The 18,446-nt window shown below is 39.5% G+C and overlaps 2 protein-coding genes across 2 annotated transcripts in view; one reads left to right on the top strand and one right to left on the bottom strand.

Annotated features, from left to right (window-relative positions):
• PPID (peptidylprolyl isomerase D) overlaps positions 1 to 342 on the top strand; it is a 12,284-nt gene extending 11,942 nt beyond the window's left edge. The window contains exon 10 of the mRNA XM_048076145.2: positions 98 to 342. Within this exon, the coding sequence (XP_047932102.2) occupies positions 98 to 186 (89 nt within the window). The 3' untranslated portion in view covers positions 187 to 342. The remainder of the gene's footprint in view (positions 1 to 97) is intronic.
• ETFDH (electron transfer flavoprotein dehydrogenase) lies at positions 178 to 18,446 on the bottom strand. The gene is made up of 13 exons (XM_048076144.2): positions 18,312 to 18,446; positions 16,913 to 17,059; positions 15,984 to 16,213; positions 15,009 to 15,090; positions 14,597 to 14,715; positions 14,185 to 14,262; positions 11,769 to 11,915; positions 9,849 to 9,989; positions 8,278 to 8,421; positions 4,074 to 4,242; positions 2,133 to 2,315; positions 1,586 to 1,807; positions 178 to 1,286 (listed from the first exon to the last, which is right to left on the bottom strand). The coding sequence occupies exons 1-13, from the start codon at positions 18,343 to 18,345 to the stop codon at positions 1,123 to 1,125; spliced, it is 1,860 nt and encodes a 619-aa protein (XP_047932101.2). The 5' UTR covers positions 18,346 to 18,446; the 3' UTR covers positions 178 to 1,122.

Here is an 18,446-nt window from a genome sequence, read left to right as displayed (position 1 = left end):
AATATGGGTAATTTGCAGCAGTGAGACCTGCTCTTGACATATTAGGAAACCTAACGTAACCTAAAGACACTGTATCATGGATTTTCTTTTTAAACAGCTATCCAGACAGAAACACTCAAAATCAAGCAGAAGATAAAAGCCCAAAAGGAGAAAGAGAAGGCAGCTTATGCTAAAATGTTCGCTTGATATTTTTATTGTTAAGCTTTTAATTCTATGCACTAACTCTTGTAAAAGACAAAATGGAGCTGGAAGCAACTGTTCCCTCTTTCATTTGCCCTGTACTGCACTTCTTGGTGTTTACAACTTAAAGGTCTAATAATAAACACATTGTTCAAAGGTGAAGTGTTTTTCTTCTTTTAAGGTGTAAGAACTTGTTTTGTGATTCAGGTATGTTGCTCGCAGTAGGGGTTGTGTTTTTGCTGCTTAATACTTAGGGCCTCCTAAAAAGTCTGGTTTTAACACCAAAGCCATTTAAGCAGTTTGTTAAGATTTATTTTTATTTTTGTTTTTAATTAGTGCAGGCCTGATTTCTTGTCAGGAATAAAAAGTGCTGACAGACATATACCCTGAAGGTGCAAATATTAAACCATTTTTTTAAACCACTTTAGAGTTGTATTACAGATGGGCTCCCTGTCATCATCAGGAAAAAAAAATAATCTGTTTTATGTAAAAAGTGTAACACTTAAGAACAGTGACGGTTTTCTAGACTGATGTACTTTCCCTACTGTGAGGTAGGACTCTACATATAGTAAAGCACTTCCGATAGACAAACACTTTTTTTTTTTTAAGGATAGGTACTAAACTTTTCCATTACACCCTTGATTCTGGATATGGCTCCTGTCATCACTGAACTTCAGCAATAAATCCAAGGTCCAAAGTTCATTTGTCAGTCCTAAGAAGAACTTTCTTCTTCCTGCCACCCAACTCCTGAAAAGAAGTTCTATTTAAATAAGGCTAGGGTTTAACCAGAATGCACCCACCTTCCATTTAATGCAGTGGTCATACCTAAACTTCAGAATGGCATGTTAGTCTCAAAACTCTCTAACATTCAAGTCACTGCAGCATAAAATACTCCAACTTTTCTGTTGGTGATCAGAAGTCACTGAATAGTTCTCAGCCACTTCACATCCCGTTATAAGCTGGTCCTCCTCCTCCTTCAGGCACTACCCAGTTAATGTTCTGACTTGGGTCTTTAATATCACACGTTTTGCAGTGGACACAGTTCTGAGCATTTATCTGCAGTCTTGATCCTTCTCCTGTTTCCAGAGGAACATATTCGTAAACACCTGGGAAAAGCACAAGAGCGTGTGACTTCTCTGACTAGTTTCTCTCACATGCACAGTCACCAAGCATAACAAGGGAAGTATAGTACCAGTGTCATTCAACTGCCTTCTTCCATGTTCACCCATTATATTGTCATGAATTTATTTGTAATGTAATAAATTTGAAGACCTCTACTTGAGCCCTTTTCTAGGAAGACAACTAGGACAGAATATTTGAAGTAGCAGGCCAGGTGGACTCCTCTTGAAATACTTAAGTTTTTCACCTTGTAAAATCTCTCTCATGCTCCATTTCTATTACCTACCTGCTGGGCAAAATCTTTGTTCCGGTCCATCGAATATAGCCAAATTCTTGCTCACAGGGACGCTGTCATCTTTCAAAGTCAAATGAGCGGGCTGGTCATGTTCGTGATTTGTACCACTTAAAGCCACAGATGATAGGAGATCAAAACTGATTTTTCCATCAGGCTTTGGGTATTCGATAGGGGTACAATCTTTGGCTGGCTTGAGCTGAGCAAAGTCTGGTCCTAAATACATTTTTAATAAATAAGATTCATTGCAGAATTACAATTTAATCAAGCTATTTTGATTTTCCTCCTCATCGGAATGAAGTACTTCATAGAAGCTAGCCATTTTCATGAGACAAATCTTTTCATGGGACAAGATCTATGCTAAGTAGAATAGTGTTTTAATGGCCTCATCTACAAATCTCCTTCACCACTTTATCATTAATTTCTATAGTTTAAGTCCCCACCACTTGACCAGATACGGTCTAGTTTAAATTAAGAGACTGTGAAAAGAGACTGAGAACATATACATTTAGTATCTTCTTTCAGGAAATAATGCAGTTACCTGGATGTTTTAATGTCCATGGTTCCTTTCCTCTCAGTAGCCAATAAAATATCCCTGTGTAAATCATTCCTCCATACACACCCAGTATGCTGTGGCAGGACGGGCGGATGTTTCTAACTGCATACAGCTCTTTCCAGACCCAGGACTTTTTCAGGTTCTCTTCATATTCTTGCACATCAAGTCCTATGGAAGGACACTACTTGTTAGATACCTACAGTACATAAAGACTATCCTTGAAATAAATAAATAAAAACAATAAAAACAACCAAAACAACCTGCTGAATAAAGACAATTGTTAGCAATGAAGGGAGCAAATTAAGAATTTCAGAATAGTACACTAAGAGTATACTGAACTACATACTTCAGTCTCTTGAAGAAACCAGGTTCAGCAGTCGCCAGCAGGTTACCCACTGCTCCTTTGTAACCTCTTTAAACAAGCCACAAGAAGCAATACTTCAAACTTCAGCAAAAAAGTAAAGGTAGCAGACCAGGTGGCTATAACGGCACCCCTACCAGAAAACAGCTCCTCTCCTCTCTCACAGAATCAAGATCTGACCAGTACTGTTTACCTGTGGTCTAAGACCCAGGATTTCAATTTTAAAATCGTCAAGTTAAAAGCTTTTCCTTTACAAGTTCGGCAACCACAAGCATTTTGATATCAGTAACTATGGCTACGGCCCAGTGGAGGACACCAGTGCTAGACAACGTTTCCTCCCTTTGTAACCAGCAAGTTATCAAGCAGTGTTTTACTAAACTTCTGGTTTTCTTTACAAATGCTACAGACATTGCACACTTAGACACATCTCCTGCAATATAATATAGTTAAAGCCAAGCAATTAGAAAAAAAAGTTTCTTCAAATGAAAGTTTCCTCTCCTTCACCAATCTCCATTACTACCGTATAGGTTTAGATTTTTTAAAAAAACACATTAAGGGCTTGTCTATACATAAAAACCTACTTCAGTCTGTATTTTCTGCCTCACGTAAGGGTCTGAAAAAAATCCCTAGCTGTGCACAGAGCAGTAGCTGGGCTGTAATCTGTCTTGACAGAGCTGTTAACGGCTTATAAAACCTGCTGATAATCAAAGAAGAGCAGCAGACTAAACTAATAGAGTGTTTATTATCTCAGACAGGTTCTAGGGCTCTAATCGCTCTACCGTGTTACAGTAAACTAGGAGCTTTATCTGTTCAGCACACCTCTGTGCCACCTTCAGTTGCATGTTTCTCTTGCAGAAGAGCTCACTAGAGGTGACTCCATCACTACAGAGAAGAGATTTCTAAAATAATTACGTGGCACCTGGCTATAGTGGTTCTCCAGAGCGGCTGAAATTCTAGCAGCGTTATCTCCCTGTACAGCCTTTGTTAACAGATTTAAAGGGACAAGCAGGGCTTAAATATAACACTACAATGCAGTCAGGGTCAGATGATTACCCCAATGCATTTGAATGACACATAATAGGAAATACACAATCTCACACTGAGAAGACTATAAAGATAGAAAAAAGGATCCTACTAACAACAATACAGTGAAAAGTAAATTTGAAAAATCTCACACTTCTGCTTACGTGTCATCAGCTCCTTTTAATCTTCTGCCTTCTGACTGCAGTCTTTCAGTAAGACTTTTTGAATGATAAAGCTAAAATTTTTAACAGTAGGAACTGAATATATATTCTTGTTTGCTTATACAGGAAGTGCAAGCTTAGTTTTCTCATTAGAGGCTTATTTTTGTCCTAGCGGTAAGATCAATACTTAAGAATAGCTAAGCAAAACTTTATTTCTTAAATCATTTTACAGTATAAATAGTAAACAAACAGTATATATCTTTTTAAACCACCACACTCATTTCATGTTTTGCATTTCCATCAGAAAACTAATTACAGCTAAACCGTTGGTGGCTCCAGCTGAACACAAGGTAACTCCAGATGAGAGCGCAGTGACCTTACCTATTGTCTTTGACTGCAGATTCTCATTCGTTAATTGGCTAAAGATGGCTTCTGAAGCCAACATGCCACTTTTCATTGCAGTGTGGGTCCCTTTGATCTTAGGAACATTCATGAGTCCAGGACTGCAACCAATTAATAATCCACCTGGGAAGGTAAGCTTGGGTATGGACTGAAGAGGAAAAAAAAATTCCTTTTTGTTAAGTGAATATAACATGCTGGAAATCAAACTGGCATGAGACTAGAGTGTCCTTTACACTTGCATGTGCCTGATCTAAATATACATTGACTTAAGTTATTCTACTTAATCGAATGATTTTGGCATAGTAAACAAATAAGAATGCAGACATTGTACTAGGTTTGAGAAGAGACAGCATTTTCCCTATATCCTCCCTCCAACTGCTTTATCTATAAAAAGACTGTGGTAATGTCATCCACTGATACTATTTTCCTCCTTCAATTTTAAGTGAATTCTTTCTTTGAAAGACGTTTGTGCTTCCATTTTCAACATGGTAAGTTGTATCAGTCCCATCTCAGAGTTTATTAGTTGGTGCTGCTTTTTTTTCCATTTGACAAATCTTTTCTGTCAAGCCACACAGCATCCTCCCTCCTCCCCTCAAATTCCACTTATTTTAGACATTTTTCAGCATCCAACAAATACATTTTTGGAGCTAAATCATTCTCTTACTCCTGTTCTGCAAGAAGCATAATGTCTTTGAATACAGTCAGAGTGTACCTAAGTACCCAAGACAGCCAGGTAATCTGCAAACATCATGTGTATTTTATTCACACACATTATCCTCCTAGATTAACTAAGGAAGAGCTCACCTGTCACGATATTCTCACCCTCATCCAATGAGGTTAGGATTTTAGACAGAGAGCAGCTTCAAAACACAGACCAACTACAGCACCCTGAAGAAAGCTGTTACCAGGCCTGAAATTGCTGGAGGCACGTTACAAACACAGCCTCCCTCAAAAAGTCTTTTCTTTGTACTGATGAGGGCTTGTGAATCCAACATCCTGCTTTTTTTAAAGCTGCTTGAAACAATTTGTTTTGGAATAGGCTACATAATTCAACACTGAAGAAGTAGTTTTATTTCAATAAAAATTTAAAAAAAAAGTATCCCCTGGTTTTCAAGATAATTTGAAAAAAAACATTTGTTTTCTTCTGTTAGTTCAGTTGCTATCTGTTCACTACTCAGGCAGGGCTGCCTACTTTTGAATATCCATACAACAGTCACTAAAAAAGAGTTGTACTACACACATTTTCCCTGTGCTTTGGGCAATTTGTTGAATCAGACAGTAACTTGGTTCGTAGGAAAGGTAATTTAGGCTAAAAACACAACTACAACTTTTAACTTACTTTTCCATGACTACAAGTCTTAAGTTCAGTTATATGACAGTATTTCAAAGGAATTAGGTAGTAGGAGGGAAGTCTTCTCCTTCCACAAGACCTTTGGCTGAAAACAGGTGACTGAAGAGAGTAATTCTGACCTATCTACTAGGATGCAATGATGCAGCACTGATATAATCATAGACTTCTTGACTGGTTCTTCAAGTTATATAAAAAGATGGTGAAGGAACATCCACTATTATCCTTGGCATAATCCTGGCATATAGAGGCCAGCATACTGCCGAGGTATGAATGAGATTAAAGATTAGTCACGTAACAGAAAGGGCTGCATGCATCCCAGTTCTGTTAGCAGTTCTTGTTACAAGAGGTATGGAACTTCATGGCTGTTTCACAGCCAGTCCGCAGTCATGTGAAGGAAGACACCAGGCTGGGGTGGCACAAGCACTCCCTGCCCCGAGACACACGGTGAAATCCTGAGCTCAGCCTCAAGCACTTGGAGAAGCCACCACCCTCTTGCCAGAGAAAAGGCAAGGACAGTTGGTTTGGAGGACAGAAGGCAAGGTGTGTGCTCCTCACAAAGTCCTGCCCTTAGCAAACAGGGAGCCTGATGTTCTCTTTCCCTTAGCTCAGCTCAGGGGTGAGGATCTGTAAAAGCAAGACTTATGTTTGACACTTGCATGGGTCATCAACATGACTAATTTCCTAAGTTTTTTTTTCTTTGATATTCATAACAAAACATTGCTCAACAACAGCAACTACTTTTATTTTTTCCCACACAATGCTTAAGTGTTTTCAAAGTATTTGATGAAACAGAGGCAAAACAGAGGTTGCATGCGAATTTCTGAATTTGCAAGTCCTTGATTTTGGAATTTTAATAGAAGAAATAACAGCTATGTAGATGTAATCTATTAAACTCTGTCCGTTCCCTCCACATATCCCAAAAGCTACAAAAACAGGGAAATATCTAAGTGCTTGCTCTCTCTCTCTTTCACACAAAGCTATTTTAAAGACTAAAGAACATGGTCATAAGGTTGTAGATAATAGAAAAAAAATATAAAATTATCACTGATCTAAGATATGTATTTCATACAATACTGTCACCAAAATGAGAACTAGAGCTACAGAGCCACTTACATAAGAAAATATTCCTGTACTCCAGTGATGGAAATGAGTCAGACTGATACAGTTATCAAACAACATATGCAGAGGAAGAGTTACTCTTTTAAAAAGTCTTCCCAAGTGACTCATCAGCAAGACTTTTTTTTTTAATTGGAAATCATATATAATAAAAAATCTACTTAAAAATGTAACTTCATGATCAAATAGACAATTCTAACTAGAGGGAGTAAAAAGTTAGACATGCAACATGCTTTTATATTAGTGCAAAGTAAGTGACATGTTTTAAGCCTGGCAAAGAAGTCCAAAGATTAGGAGACGGATGTGCAAGAGCTGTACAACCTGGACAACAGCGCAAATGATGCCTGTGACTTAAAAACTACCGTGTTCTTTCAGCTGTGTGTTGGGAGCAGGATGAGGAGGAACATGCAATTGAAGTCAGAATCTGACTGCACAATCCAGGCCAGAAATTCAATAACGACTGTGATACAGAAACCAGCATGCTGGAAAAAGAAGCCCCTCTTATGCCCAAATTAAAACATCTTGGTACTTTCTATACTATCTGTGTTAACAATGGCCCAACAGTGGTTTCCGAGATAAACCAGTAACACAGCCGTTATCATCAACTGAATACAAAGAACATGACGCGACATACTTCCACTTCAGACAGCACGAGGTGATCAACCAGCAGGCTGACTTTATGCGTATCACAAGCGTAATCCAGAAGTTGCCTCATGAACTCACATTACTCAGTCCCAGGCATTCACACTTGCAGCAAAGCCTAACTCCAGGAGACTATCACGACAGTTACCTCGCTGCTGAAGTCCTACTTGTATTTCAAAAGCTGCATGAGGCCACATTTATATTAAAGAAGAGATTCAAAAAGGAAAGACAAAGGTGTCAGAGAGCAGAGGTGAATGGCCCCGCAAACAGGCTGCACAGATCACGAACTCAGCCTGGTTTTAAGTTTCAAACCAAAAAGAAGCATCAAGAAGATGGATGTGGTAGCCCAGGACACACAGCTTTTTTTTTTTTTTTTCCAAGATTTCAAGTGTTTCAAGATTCCCAAACGAGGTTAAAAACTTGAAAGATCTTGAGCTATTAAACATGTATTTTAGACTATTTCTCCTGCAAGTTATTCCAACCCTTTCAACTGACCTTAAGTCTTGGTGTATGTAATCTTTTAGACTCTCTGAGGGAACAAAATGAACAAGGTGTTTTATCTCCCAAGAAGTGAGAAATTCAAAGCTGTGCATGAAAAATACTGAAGGTACTCGAGGAGGTGAGGACTTAGCTGCCAAAGTACGTAACTGCAGCACCATCACTGACTCAAGGGTCAAGCACTCAAAAGCACAAGCATTTAGGAAAATACCTCCTCCTCCGCCCCCCCAAAAGAGCCAGATGACTGGTGCTACCCACCCCCAAGGTTTCCAGGCCAAACAAAGAATTATCTGTACCTTTGCTGCAGAACACGTGCGCCTGCAATATAAACTTCACATGTAATTTAAAAAGTAAAGTGACTGTGTCAGAAGATTCCTGGTATTACAGAACCTAAGCCTAGCTAATCTCAGCAGGTGTCTCCAGCAAGAAAACAAAGTCCTTGTGTTTAGCAAAACTTCTGGCCTTATTCATCTTTGTTATATTTCAGTTGTTTCCCAACAGCATGCAACCTGAATCTGCAGTATTACATACATGGCTATGGAAAACTGAAAGTAAAAAACTTCATGAAAATGTTACCTGGAGACCGCCTTCATTCAGTGCTCTGGCACCATATGCAATCCTTTTTCCACCCTCCAAAGTGGGCTCTACACTTGGATGGTGCTTCCACCTCTGGAACTCCCTAAACGGATTCAAATAGGGATTTTGATAATCTAAACCAACCTTAAAAAATAAAAAAGTGCAACATTAATGAAAATAAAGTATGAAATGTCAACAAAAGTTAGAAAATAAAACAACCATGTATTACCAGATCAACTCCCCAGTCTATTTCATACTAAATCAACCTTAAGATCTTTCTACTTCAAGAAACTACTGCCAAAACTACATTGTATTAACAGTATAGTACAAGCACGTCTGAGAGTTTGCTGCCGTAAAACTACGTCCTACGTATACCTGAAGCATGGAAATCCTTAATTGCATTGTAACCACCTTCCATATGACTTTGAAATAAAGCAGTGGAATTAAGTTAAGCATGATTTAACGGTAGGTAAGTGAGAAAACTTGTTTGAAATTTGTTTCAAAAACTCTTTGCCCTACACAAGCTGGAAGGAGAGGTAAACAATTATTTCTAGATACTTATTATGTCCTTGCACTCACATATTTTAACCTGTTCACATTATTTAGCTTAGTCAATTATTTCCAAATAGGTGAGCCTTTGTAATAAGGCACCAGGGAACAAAGATAAAAACAGAAAATGGGGGAAAAAATGACTTAGAAATCCTGGGCATTCAGCCAACTGGCTATCTTATTCATTTGAGAACTTGCCCAAAGATAAACCCTACATTTCCCACCTTTAACATATTCTTGGAAAGACAGATGTTGCTGAGATGTGTTTCTCTTTTGTCCAAAGGAATAATTTCTGGCTCCTGTAAGCTTTATTTCACAAAAATTATCAAAATATATCCTGAGTCAGCAACAAACAGTACCTCGATTTCTCTGGCTGTTCAGTTCTTTTAGAGCACTGCTTGCACCTACTTCCATTGCTAAAGTTCATGACGGATTTTCAAATTATGTACAAGACACATTCTGATGTCTGTTACAAGAATCAGCTCAGACTGACATAGGTGTAAAGTTCAAAGACAAAAGAAGTGCTTGTACGTGCACACAGAAGTGGTTTTTCTCCTATCTGAACAGAAGATAGGGAATGCAGGGTGTTCCTACTTTGATGCTTCTCCCATAAAATTGGATATGCATGATAGGCTGATGCACAAATAAGGAAACTGAATTAAAGCTGCAAAAGTGACTGATTTTGACATTTCCTAACTTTTGAATATTTTGTGAAAATTTTGCGAGCACAGTTTTGGTTAATCACCTGCTTTTGGCTTTACCAAAATTTGTTTGGTCTGCAAAAGAACGTATTTGTAAGTTTTCCACTTTGTTCTTAATAAAAGATGCTAGATAAAAGACAGATTAATGACAAATTTACCTTTCCTTATATGGGAATGAGTGCACATAAGACTATGAAAGCACTAAACTTGGTCTGCTATTTTTGTGTTTTTTATCTTCACATTAAAACAGAAAAGAGAATGCACACAAAAATGAAGACCCAAACAACACACACACACATGAGAAAAACCAACTTCACTTACCACAAATCCAAGAGCAACTAAGGGTTCACCCTCATTTAAGTGATAAAGAAAGGATCCTCCATACGTATGTCTGTCTAAAGGCCAGCCTACGGTATGTTCTACTCTTCCTGGTTTCCACTTCTTTTCATCAATAATCCATAACTGAAATGAAGATCGCCAGAAATTATTCTATATTGCAAAGCAATGGCATTTCAATAATAAAATAAACTATTGATGACAAATGAACTTACTGCTACGAGCAATGCACGAACTCATCCAGCTAAAGACCAGATTATGATGTACAAATACTTTTTTGGGTTACCATTTAAGAATTTGCCAACATTTTTCCTTGACAAGCCACACATAAGAAAATAAGGCAGACTCCAGCATTACACCTAAATTTTTCATTCAACATGATCCTTTTTATGAGCTACTTTGATAGATGTTTTTGCTAATGAATGCAACTATGTTGACATTTTTTATTTAAAAAACACATTTTTTTCATATGAATCATTACAATTTCCTCACAAGATTCTCATGATCAGGCTTAACTATACAGCAGAGCTGATCTAAGTATCTGCTGCCAAACAAGTTGTCCTCTCTTCTCTCTCCTACAAACTTCCAGTACTCACGTGACCCATGGCATACTTACAGCCTTTTCCTATTTTTACTGGTGGGTTAATTTTCCACTCAATTCACAAAACATCACGGAGTGATGTGCCTGGCACAGTCTAAGGATGGAGGGGGAGTAGAATTATCTCCTTCCACCCATCAGGCACTATTACATCTTCTCAAGCGCAGAGGGTACATCTACATTAATATTTCTATTTGGATTAAGGAGCGCGTTTTTGAGCGGGACTCCGGATTGCTCCCGCTCAGCGCGCTTTGGTTCACATTACAGAGCAGTCACGGAAGGCACAGACTGGATTCCTTTCACATGAAACCCAACTCTGCCTGGCTCCAGAAACCCGCCTAAAGCATTCCAGTCACAAAAGGGTACTCGGGACTCAGATAGAGCTAGCCCAAAGTAAAAATAACCCTGAAATGTGCATAGCGTGGATGTCGGCTCATCAGCACCAACTATTTCACTTTACAGATCCATTCCTATTGCACTGTACTATTTGCTAAAGCAGACACGGTCACATTGAAACCTGTCTCATCTGGTACCAAAGGGACTGTACTCTACTTTACCTACAACTTAGGTATTAGAAATTTTAACTATATCATGCAAAGGAACATTCACCAATTGCCTCTTCTCTACAGAAATCTAAAATATTTTGGTGAAAATATTTTAAAATCGCCAAATAAATTTGGTGAATGCTTTGTAGTTGGAAGCACATGCTTAAAGAAATAATCAGAAAGAGTATGTTACAGTCAAACTCTGGAGATACTCTAGACAATCAGGTTTTTTTTTCACGACTAGTATTTCCCGAGTACAAAATACTTTTTATACACCTGATCCCTATCTCAATTCTATAAGCCTAGCGAAGGGATCAGGGTGTGTGTGTGTAAAGCTCAAGCAGGTGTTTCAGAGAGCATGACAGCCCCTTCCTCTAATGAACATGCAGAAAACCCACAGAAAGCCTTTCTTCTCCTCCTCAGGTATTAAAACTACCTAACATTAGGCAGCATGAATCCCCCTCTCGTTTACTAAAAGTACTGAAAACAAATTTCACAAATGAGAATAACTGAAATCAGATTAAGAAGTGGATTCACAGGTACTCCTAAATACAGATTAAAGAATAATAGCATTCAAAACAAGAGAGTCAACACATTCAGAAATGTCTTCTCTTACCAGCTTCAGAAGAGCAAATATTCTAGAGTCTGAAAACGTACCTCAAAATCTATCATTCTATTGTCTTTATATAAAGTAGCTTGAAAACAAACTACCTTACATTTTTACAGTATTTTCCTTAACGCTTAAAATTCTACAGATGATACCTCTTTCAATCCAATGCCATAGCTCTGGGCTTGACAGTTCTCCCTGAGGTTGTATTTTTTGTACAGCTGTTTGGCCAGATGTCCGTGACAACCTTCAGCAAAGATTGTGACCTTAGCATGGAGTTCCAAGCCTCGTTCAAAGGTAGGCTGCAAAAGTAGAGGATTTCATCAGCAGTTACAACTGTGTCCCATCAAACTCACAGAAAGAAAACGTAGAGCAACAAGGTGATTTTACACTACTTTGTAGCACTGCCCAGAGCCTACAAATCATGGTAAGCTAAGACAGAAAAGACAGCTGGAGCAGAACCAAACTACGATACACCCCCAGCAAACCTGGCAAGGGGATTCCATTAGAGCAGCACCACAGTGAATCACCATTCTGTACTGAGAGCGATTCTTTTCCAGGTCAGAGGATTCTACCATCACATCTGCCCATTCAGACAGTGCAAAGGAACCCCCACAGAACAAAGAATCTTAACCTGTAACTTCACGCCTTAATTTTTGCTCATAAAGTCACATTACGATAAAATATTGTCTTATATATGTACATGAAGAAGGCCTAATAAAACACCAGGTCAGAAAAAGATATATCAGCGTCCTGTCCCCCTGTCCCATCCCACCTTCCCCCAAGAACATGCAACTTCAGAATTCAGAATAAAATTGTTACAATAAATATTACACCAATATTATATTGCATGTTAAAACACAAATAACGTTAGGGTAATTTTGCTGTGGCATTTTAAAAGAATTTCTCATCAAAAACTCCAACGTGATTCAGAGTAAGATAGGGGGAACCAGCAGGCTCATACCAGCAGTTCATACTCATGTACGAGCACGTCACTTGCACACACGAGTGCATTAGGCTAGAATAGACGAGGAGGTTGTATTTGCAGCGTAAGGATACTACATTACTACATTCTAAATATACATAACCTTGCAGGGGGAAAAAAAGTTTTTTTTTTTTTTTTTAAAAAAAAAAGAAGCCTGAATTGAGAAAGTTTAATGCTGAAAAAGATCACAAGAACAGTTTTCAATGAAACCTGCCAGAGGTAAACCATTCACCATTCCTGTTTTTTGTTTGATTGGTACTGATTACAAGGTGAAAGTCTACTCGTTAACCACACCACTTGATTAGGTTCTGTATAAACAAACACATTGAAGGCATTCTTGATTTGAAGGTTACGCAAATGATGTTTATTTACCTTTATTCACTGGAAGTACTATCAACGGACAACTAAAACACTTAATTTAAATACTCAGTTTACAGTAGTGGCACCCTACTTCTGTACAAATCAAAGAAGTCAACAGACATCCAGAGTATGTGGAAAAAAGATTAGGTTTTGAGGATGCTTTAAAAACATTCATATTTCCTCCCTACTTAAACAAAAACAAACAAAAAACCTGCATTAAAAGCCATTTATTACTGCAATGTATTACTCGCACCTCCTACTGGAGAAAATGCACACCTGAAAATTAGCGTGTGTATATCCACTATGGGAGACAGACAATATTATACAGGAAAAATATATTACTTTTCCCTGCCATCACTTTTTCCTCCATTACATTTATTTTCTTAAAACAAGAATGAGTCTTTTCTTCTCAACCTCTGCTTTAAATTGGAAAAACAGACCAGACTTTTACGTCAAAGTAAGTACATCTTTGAAATTATTTGTAAACTAGTAAGAAACCTCATATAAGGAAAGCTGAAGAAAAAAACCCAAACCTGTACCTAGAATTTCTGTAGCCTGATAATTGTGTGAAAGCTGTTCCGAGGTGCTCTGAGGTACTAACTTCTCCCTACGTATTGCACAGGGAGGTGACATGCTTACAGCAGGTTCTGGATTCCACTAAAAATCATCCAAAGTCCAGCACTTCGGGCAGGGGGTCACCTTCTGGATACAGCAGTGTGACCAACCAGCAAAAAGGTATAAAGATTCAGCGCGTACCTTGCCCCAGCAAGGTAGACAGACTGTCAACAAACGTTGACTACAGTTGTACAGAAGAAAAAGCAACCAGCCAGAAGCACGCTCTTACACGGTGCTAGCTACCAGCAGGACAACAGCCTTCCATTTCACCTTCGTACTTTTTTGAGGGAGTTCAAGGGAGTGTTCCTTTTTTATTTATTTTTTATACTGATTTCCTGTATGTCAAAGCACACTTGCAGTCTTTCCTTCCAATCACCCTCAGAGAAATCTCCTTTCTGCAAAGGCTTTATCTGCTAATTTCACACGGAGTTTACAATGTCCCGAGACCAAAACTTTCAGGTGTAATTGATCAATTTTATACAGAGCGGAAAAACAGGTACTGAATTTTGTATTTTTTCTTAGGCTGCAGGAAGATTACTGATACCACTAGAAGCAGATACAGCACAATTTCCAAAATTAGATCTCCATTTATGGAAAACATAGCTACTTACTTTAGGTGCTCCATCCTTTTGAATTCCCACATCATTAGTAGCTATCCCTTTCACACTACCATCTTCATGAAAAAGAACCTTTGAAAATGTTTAAACAAAAAGAACATTTTAATGATTAGTCATTTTAATCCATTCATAAAGTCCTAATACAGAACTTATAAGCACCAAGTCTTTCTGCTGTCTAGTGGTCAAACTTGGAAGATTATGTTATTATTAACGTACTTTATGATCCACTTTGTGCTTTGCTGGATCTGGGCCAAGGATTTTAGCCACTGAAACGTGGCTTTCATAATACATTTCTGTTAAGAGGAATGTTGTGATTGTACAAATGCTGTGAATGTACAAATAATTGGGAGCGCAGTGAAAGGGGCTTCAAAAATGCTTTTCATATACACACTGATATCATTATTACCTCAGCTGCTGCATAGCCTGGATACAACTCAACACCCAAAGCTTCTGCTTGTTCACCTAACCAGCTCACAAAGTGTCCCAGACGTACTATGTAATTCCCATGATTAACCATTGGAAGTCCTAGGCAAAAAGAATATACACACAAACATATACACACACACCTAAAACACAGAACACTAAGCAAAGTATAAGAAGATGTAGACAAAGATACATCTGATGTATATAAGTGCCATCTTCAAAAAAAAATAACGTCATGTGTGATTAGAGCCATCATCTACAAGCACACAATTGCTGCAGGCTATTATATTCTCCATACACTTGCTGTGCTACATTGAATCAAGATTGATTGATTCATAGAAAAGCTGAAAAACACACTGAAAAGATGGTACAAAGAGCTCCTCACTAGACTTTACCTGGAAGAATTGGCACTGGAATTCTAGACTTCTTTGTTAAAATTCCAAACTTGTCTTCAGTTACAGGAGTATGAAGTGGAGCCTACGTAGAAAAGGGAATAGAAATAGGCCTGTGAGTTGTTTTTTTCTAGCCAATCCAAACCATATAAAATAAGAAAAAAAAATAAAAACCCACACAAATAATTAAACAAATAACGAACTGGCAGTCATTTAAATGTCTAATAAAGCATTTCTATAGGAAAGTATCACCAGAGAGAAAATCAAATATCTTATGAAAACAGTCATGAGACAAGAATCAACACAACCGAAAGGTTAAAAAACTGGAACAGGGCCTTGCAAACCCCTGCTATAGTTTGTGCTTCAGCTTGTACTCCATCAATACTCTAAACACTTCTAAAGAAGGCAGCGCATCTTGTGTGTTCAGACCACTACGACAAAACAACTAGTCAATGGCCTGCTTCTTGCAGCTCCCAGGTGACAGCAGGGAGCCAGCTGCCAGTCAGATGGCTGTCCTGGCATGGATGGTGGCTCAGTTCTTGCTGTCTTCCCTCCTAAATGACCTTAGGCCTGAGCTACATTACTACGTCTGCACAAAACATAGCGCAGCACAGTCAGAGGTACTGCCCAGAAGCGACACGTCTGACATAGCTATCAATCTGCCACATCACTGCTTGTGCACAGGAGCTGGATTCTGTATAAATGCAGGAGATGTGGTGCACTCCGGGATCTGGCAGGCATCCTGTGCATGTGCTGTAAGACCACTGGATGGAAGAACAAAGGCCGCAACAGACACGTTTAGCACTGCTGAACTAGAGAAAATGTACTAAAAAGAAAACAGGTGGTTCTGTCTTACTGGATCAACGTACTTTAAATGGTACTAAGCACCAAAGGTACCAAGTTACTAAGTCACACCAAAATGAGTCAGATACAGGAATTTATGACATGCTAGCAATGTGTTTGTATGTTCATACATACCCCCCGCTCCTTCCAGTCTGGAAATAGTTCTTGCAGGGATCTTGGCTCAAGACAAGCACCAGACAGTGTATGTGCACCAATTTGGGAAGCCTTTTCCACCAGACAAACACGTACTTCTTTGCCATGCTCAGCAGCTAACTGTTTGAGTCGAATAGCTGCAGAAAGACCTGCAGGGCCTGCTCCAACAATGACAACATCAGCTTCCTCTGCAAATCTCTCCATGTTCACCCCTTTAATAGAAAAAAAGATAGTAAGATAAACTAATCACCAATTCTCCCCAACATCTCTCTCCCTACACCTTGCTCTGTGATACTGACTACTGGGTATCCCCGTAGTATTACCTGCCATAAAAGGAGGCTAAACACCTAACAAAATGCCCACTTCTGTACTTGGAATAGTGCAGAAGGACATTAGCATTCCAATATAAAATTAACTCTTCATAAGTTGTAAGAAGATATGCCATAAAAACATATACACAGTCTCTATACACCAGAAATATCATCTTCAGAAGTTAAGAAGAAAGTCAAAGTTAATTAAGAGCCCAGTTAGCTAGCTGCATCAAAGACACTTGGTGAAACTATAGGGAAGGGAGAAGGAAGAAAACAAGATCCATAGTCAGAACAAGTTACTTTATTTTACACTAATTAATCAGTGACTTTTCTGGAATTGAAACCTTTAAAATTGCTAAACATAGTGATTGGAATGTCCGGAAATATTGCAAAAGTTGCTTATAGATTTTCTTGATCTCATTTCATAGCACTAAAGACACTCATTGTGAGAGAGCAACCGTGAAATTTCATTTGGAAAATTAGTCCTGTATTTAAGAGAATAGAATTTCTGTAGAAAGAAAAAACAGCAACACATTTCAGTGTTGTTAAAGCTCAGCAACGAGAATAAAAAGCTTTTAAAAATGCATTTTTCCCACTTACCTTCCCATCGTTTGTCTTTGTCCCGTGGATGAATCGTGTAATGCGTAGTTATGCGAGGCACAGCGGCAGTAGAGGTACATCTTGCTGCGTGCAGTGACAGAAGGCAGTCTCTCTTTATCAACTTAAGAGCATGAAAGCACTGACGTGCTGCAAAAGCAAGAAACAGATTTGACGAACCATTCCTTCCTCAAAAAGTGTTCCATTTTTTTTTCAGAAACACATGGCACAACCAGTATGACAGTCCCCCAAGAAGGCAGTCAGGATGAGAAGATGAGGAAACATAAACACAGATTTTAAAAGTTTCAATTGTTACAATTACATTGTATCATTTATATTTAAAAAATAAACAGAGAGCTTCCCCTTTAAGCATTCTTCCCATGATACCACTCCCTGCACTAGCCAACCATTTCTGACAGCTGACATGGGATAGCACACACATACACGGGGAAAATGCATTTTAAGTTCCTGCTGAACTTTGTACTCCAAGACTTACTTCAGACTTCATGAGAAGTGACTAAACAACTGCAGGTGTAGGACATTCAAGTTCACCCCTTGTGACACCAACACGTGCTGAGATATACAGCCTACACGACTACTGATAAGGAGGCAGCTCATCTAAAACGTCACAGCCTACACCAGAAGCTCAGACTTAAACCCAGGTTCAGTGTAGCCAAAGCCAGGCACAGTAGATACAATTAATCTTTACTTTTGCTGCAAAAACATTACTTGTTGCAACAACAAACTCGACTCGCTTATAAAGAAAACAGAACTGAAGTTCCAAATGATCAAAACAGGATTCTATGCAGAAGAGCAACAACATGCCGCAACATCTGCTTTAATTTCCACTTTTCACAACTGGCAAAGACATGATTTGTACTCAGAAAAGCAGTATATGCAGCACCACAACTAGTTTTAGTGTACAGATCTGTGAGCTAATGCACCCTGAGAGATATTTTTCCTTCCATTACAGAGTCCCTGCTGTAATTTCAGGGACGAAGAGGTAGAACACGGTATTTAAAACACGGCATTTCTGCCAAACCGCAGCAGTCAAAGGCCCAGCCGGGGACGTAGTGCTGGCAGCAGCGCTGGCGAGGCCAGCAGGCAGGCCGCCCTTTTGCCACAGCCCCGCACGGTGCCAGGCAGGACGGCGGTGCCAGCCGTGCCGGTTTAACAACAGCTCTCACCCGTAACCCCCCAGCGCACGGACACCGCGCACAGCCGCCCTTCACACAGGCGGGACTGAGCAGCCGCCGGCCCTGGGCGAGCCTGACGGGACCGGGACCGGGACCGGGACACACGGCCAGAAGGAGAAGACAAGACAGGACAGGAGGGGTTTTTTTATTCCACCACAGCCCCAACAAGCTTGGTCCCGCTGCCCCCCCTCGCCCCGCCGCGTTACCTGTGGCGCAGGGCGGGCAGCGTGACCACAACATGGCGGCGCCCTCGACCCCTCTCGGTGCCCCCGCAGCAGCTGCCCGCGGCCCTGCTGCGCCTGCGCGGGGGCGAGGGCGGGGCCGGGCGGGCGGTGCCGCGG

The sequence above is a fragment of the Anser cygnoides genome, chromosome 4 (genome assembly GCF_040182565.1).
Source record: "Anser cygnoides isolate HZ-2024a breed goose chromosome 4, Taihu_goose_T2T_genome, whole genome shotgun sequence".
NCBI classification, from domain to species: domain Eukaryota; kingdom Metazoa; phylum Chordata; class Aves; order Anseriformes; family Anatidae; genus Anser; species Anser cygnoides.
Note: the sequence above shows the minus strand (reverse complement) of the source record. Positions and strands in the feature narration are given on the sequence as shown.

Excerpts from the sequence above, each read along its gene's own strand:
- ETFDH (XM_048076144.2), bottom strand. The coding sequence starts at position 18,345 with ATGTTGTGGTCACGCTGCCCGCCCTGCGCCACAG. Across the intron at positions 16,214-16,912 it reads CAAAGACAAACGATGGGAAG|GGGTGAACATGGAGAGATTT; the intron begins GTAAGTGGGAAA and ends TTTCTATTAAAG. Across the intron at positions 11,916-14,184 it reads AAAAGGATGGAGCACCTAAA|CCTACCTTTGAACGAGGCTT; the intron begins GTAAGTAGCTAT and ends CTACTTTTGCAG.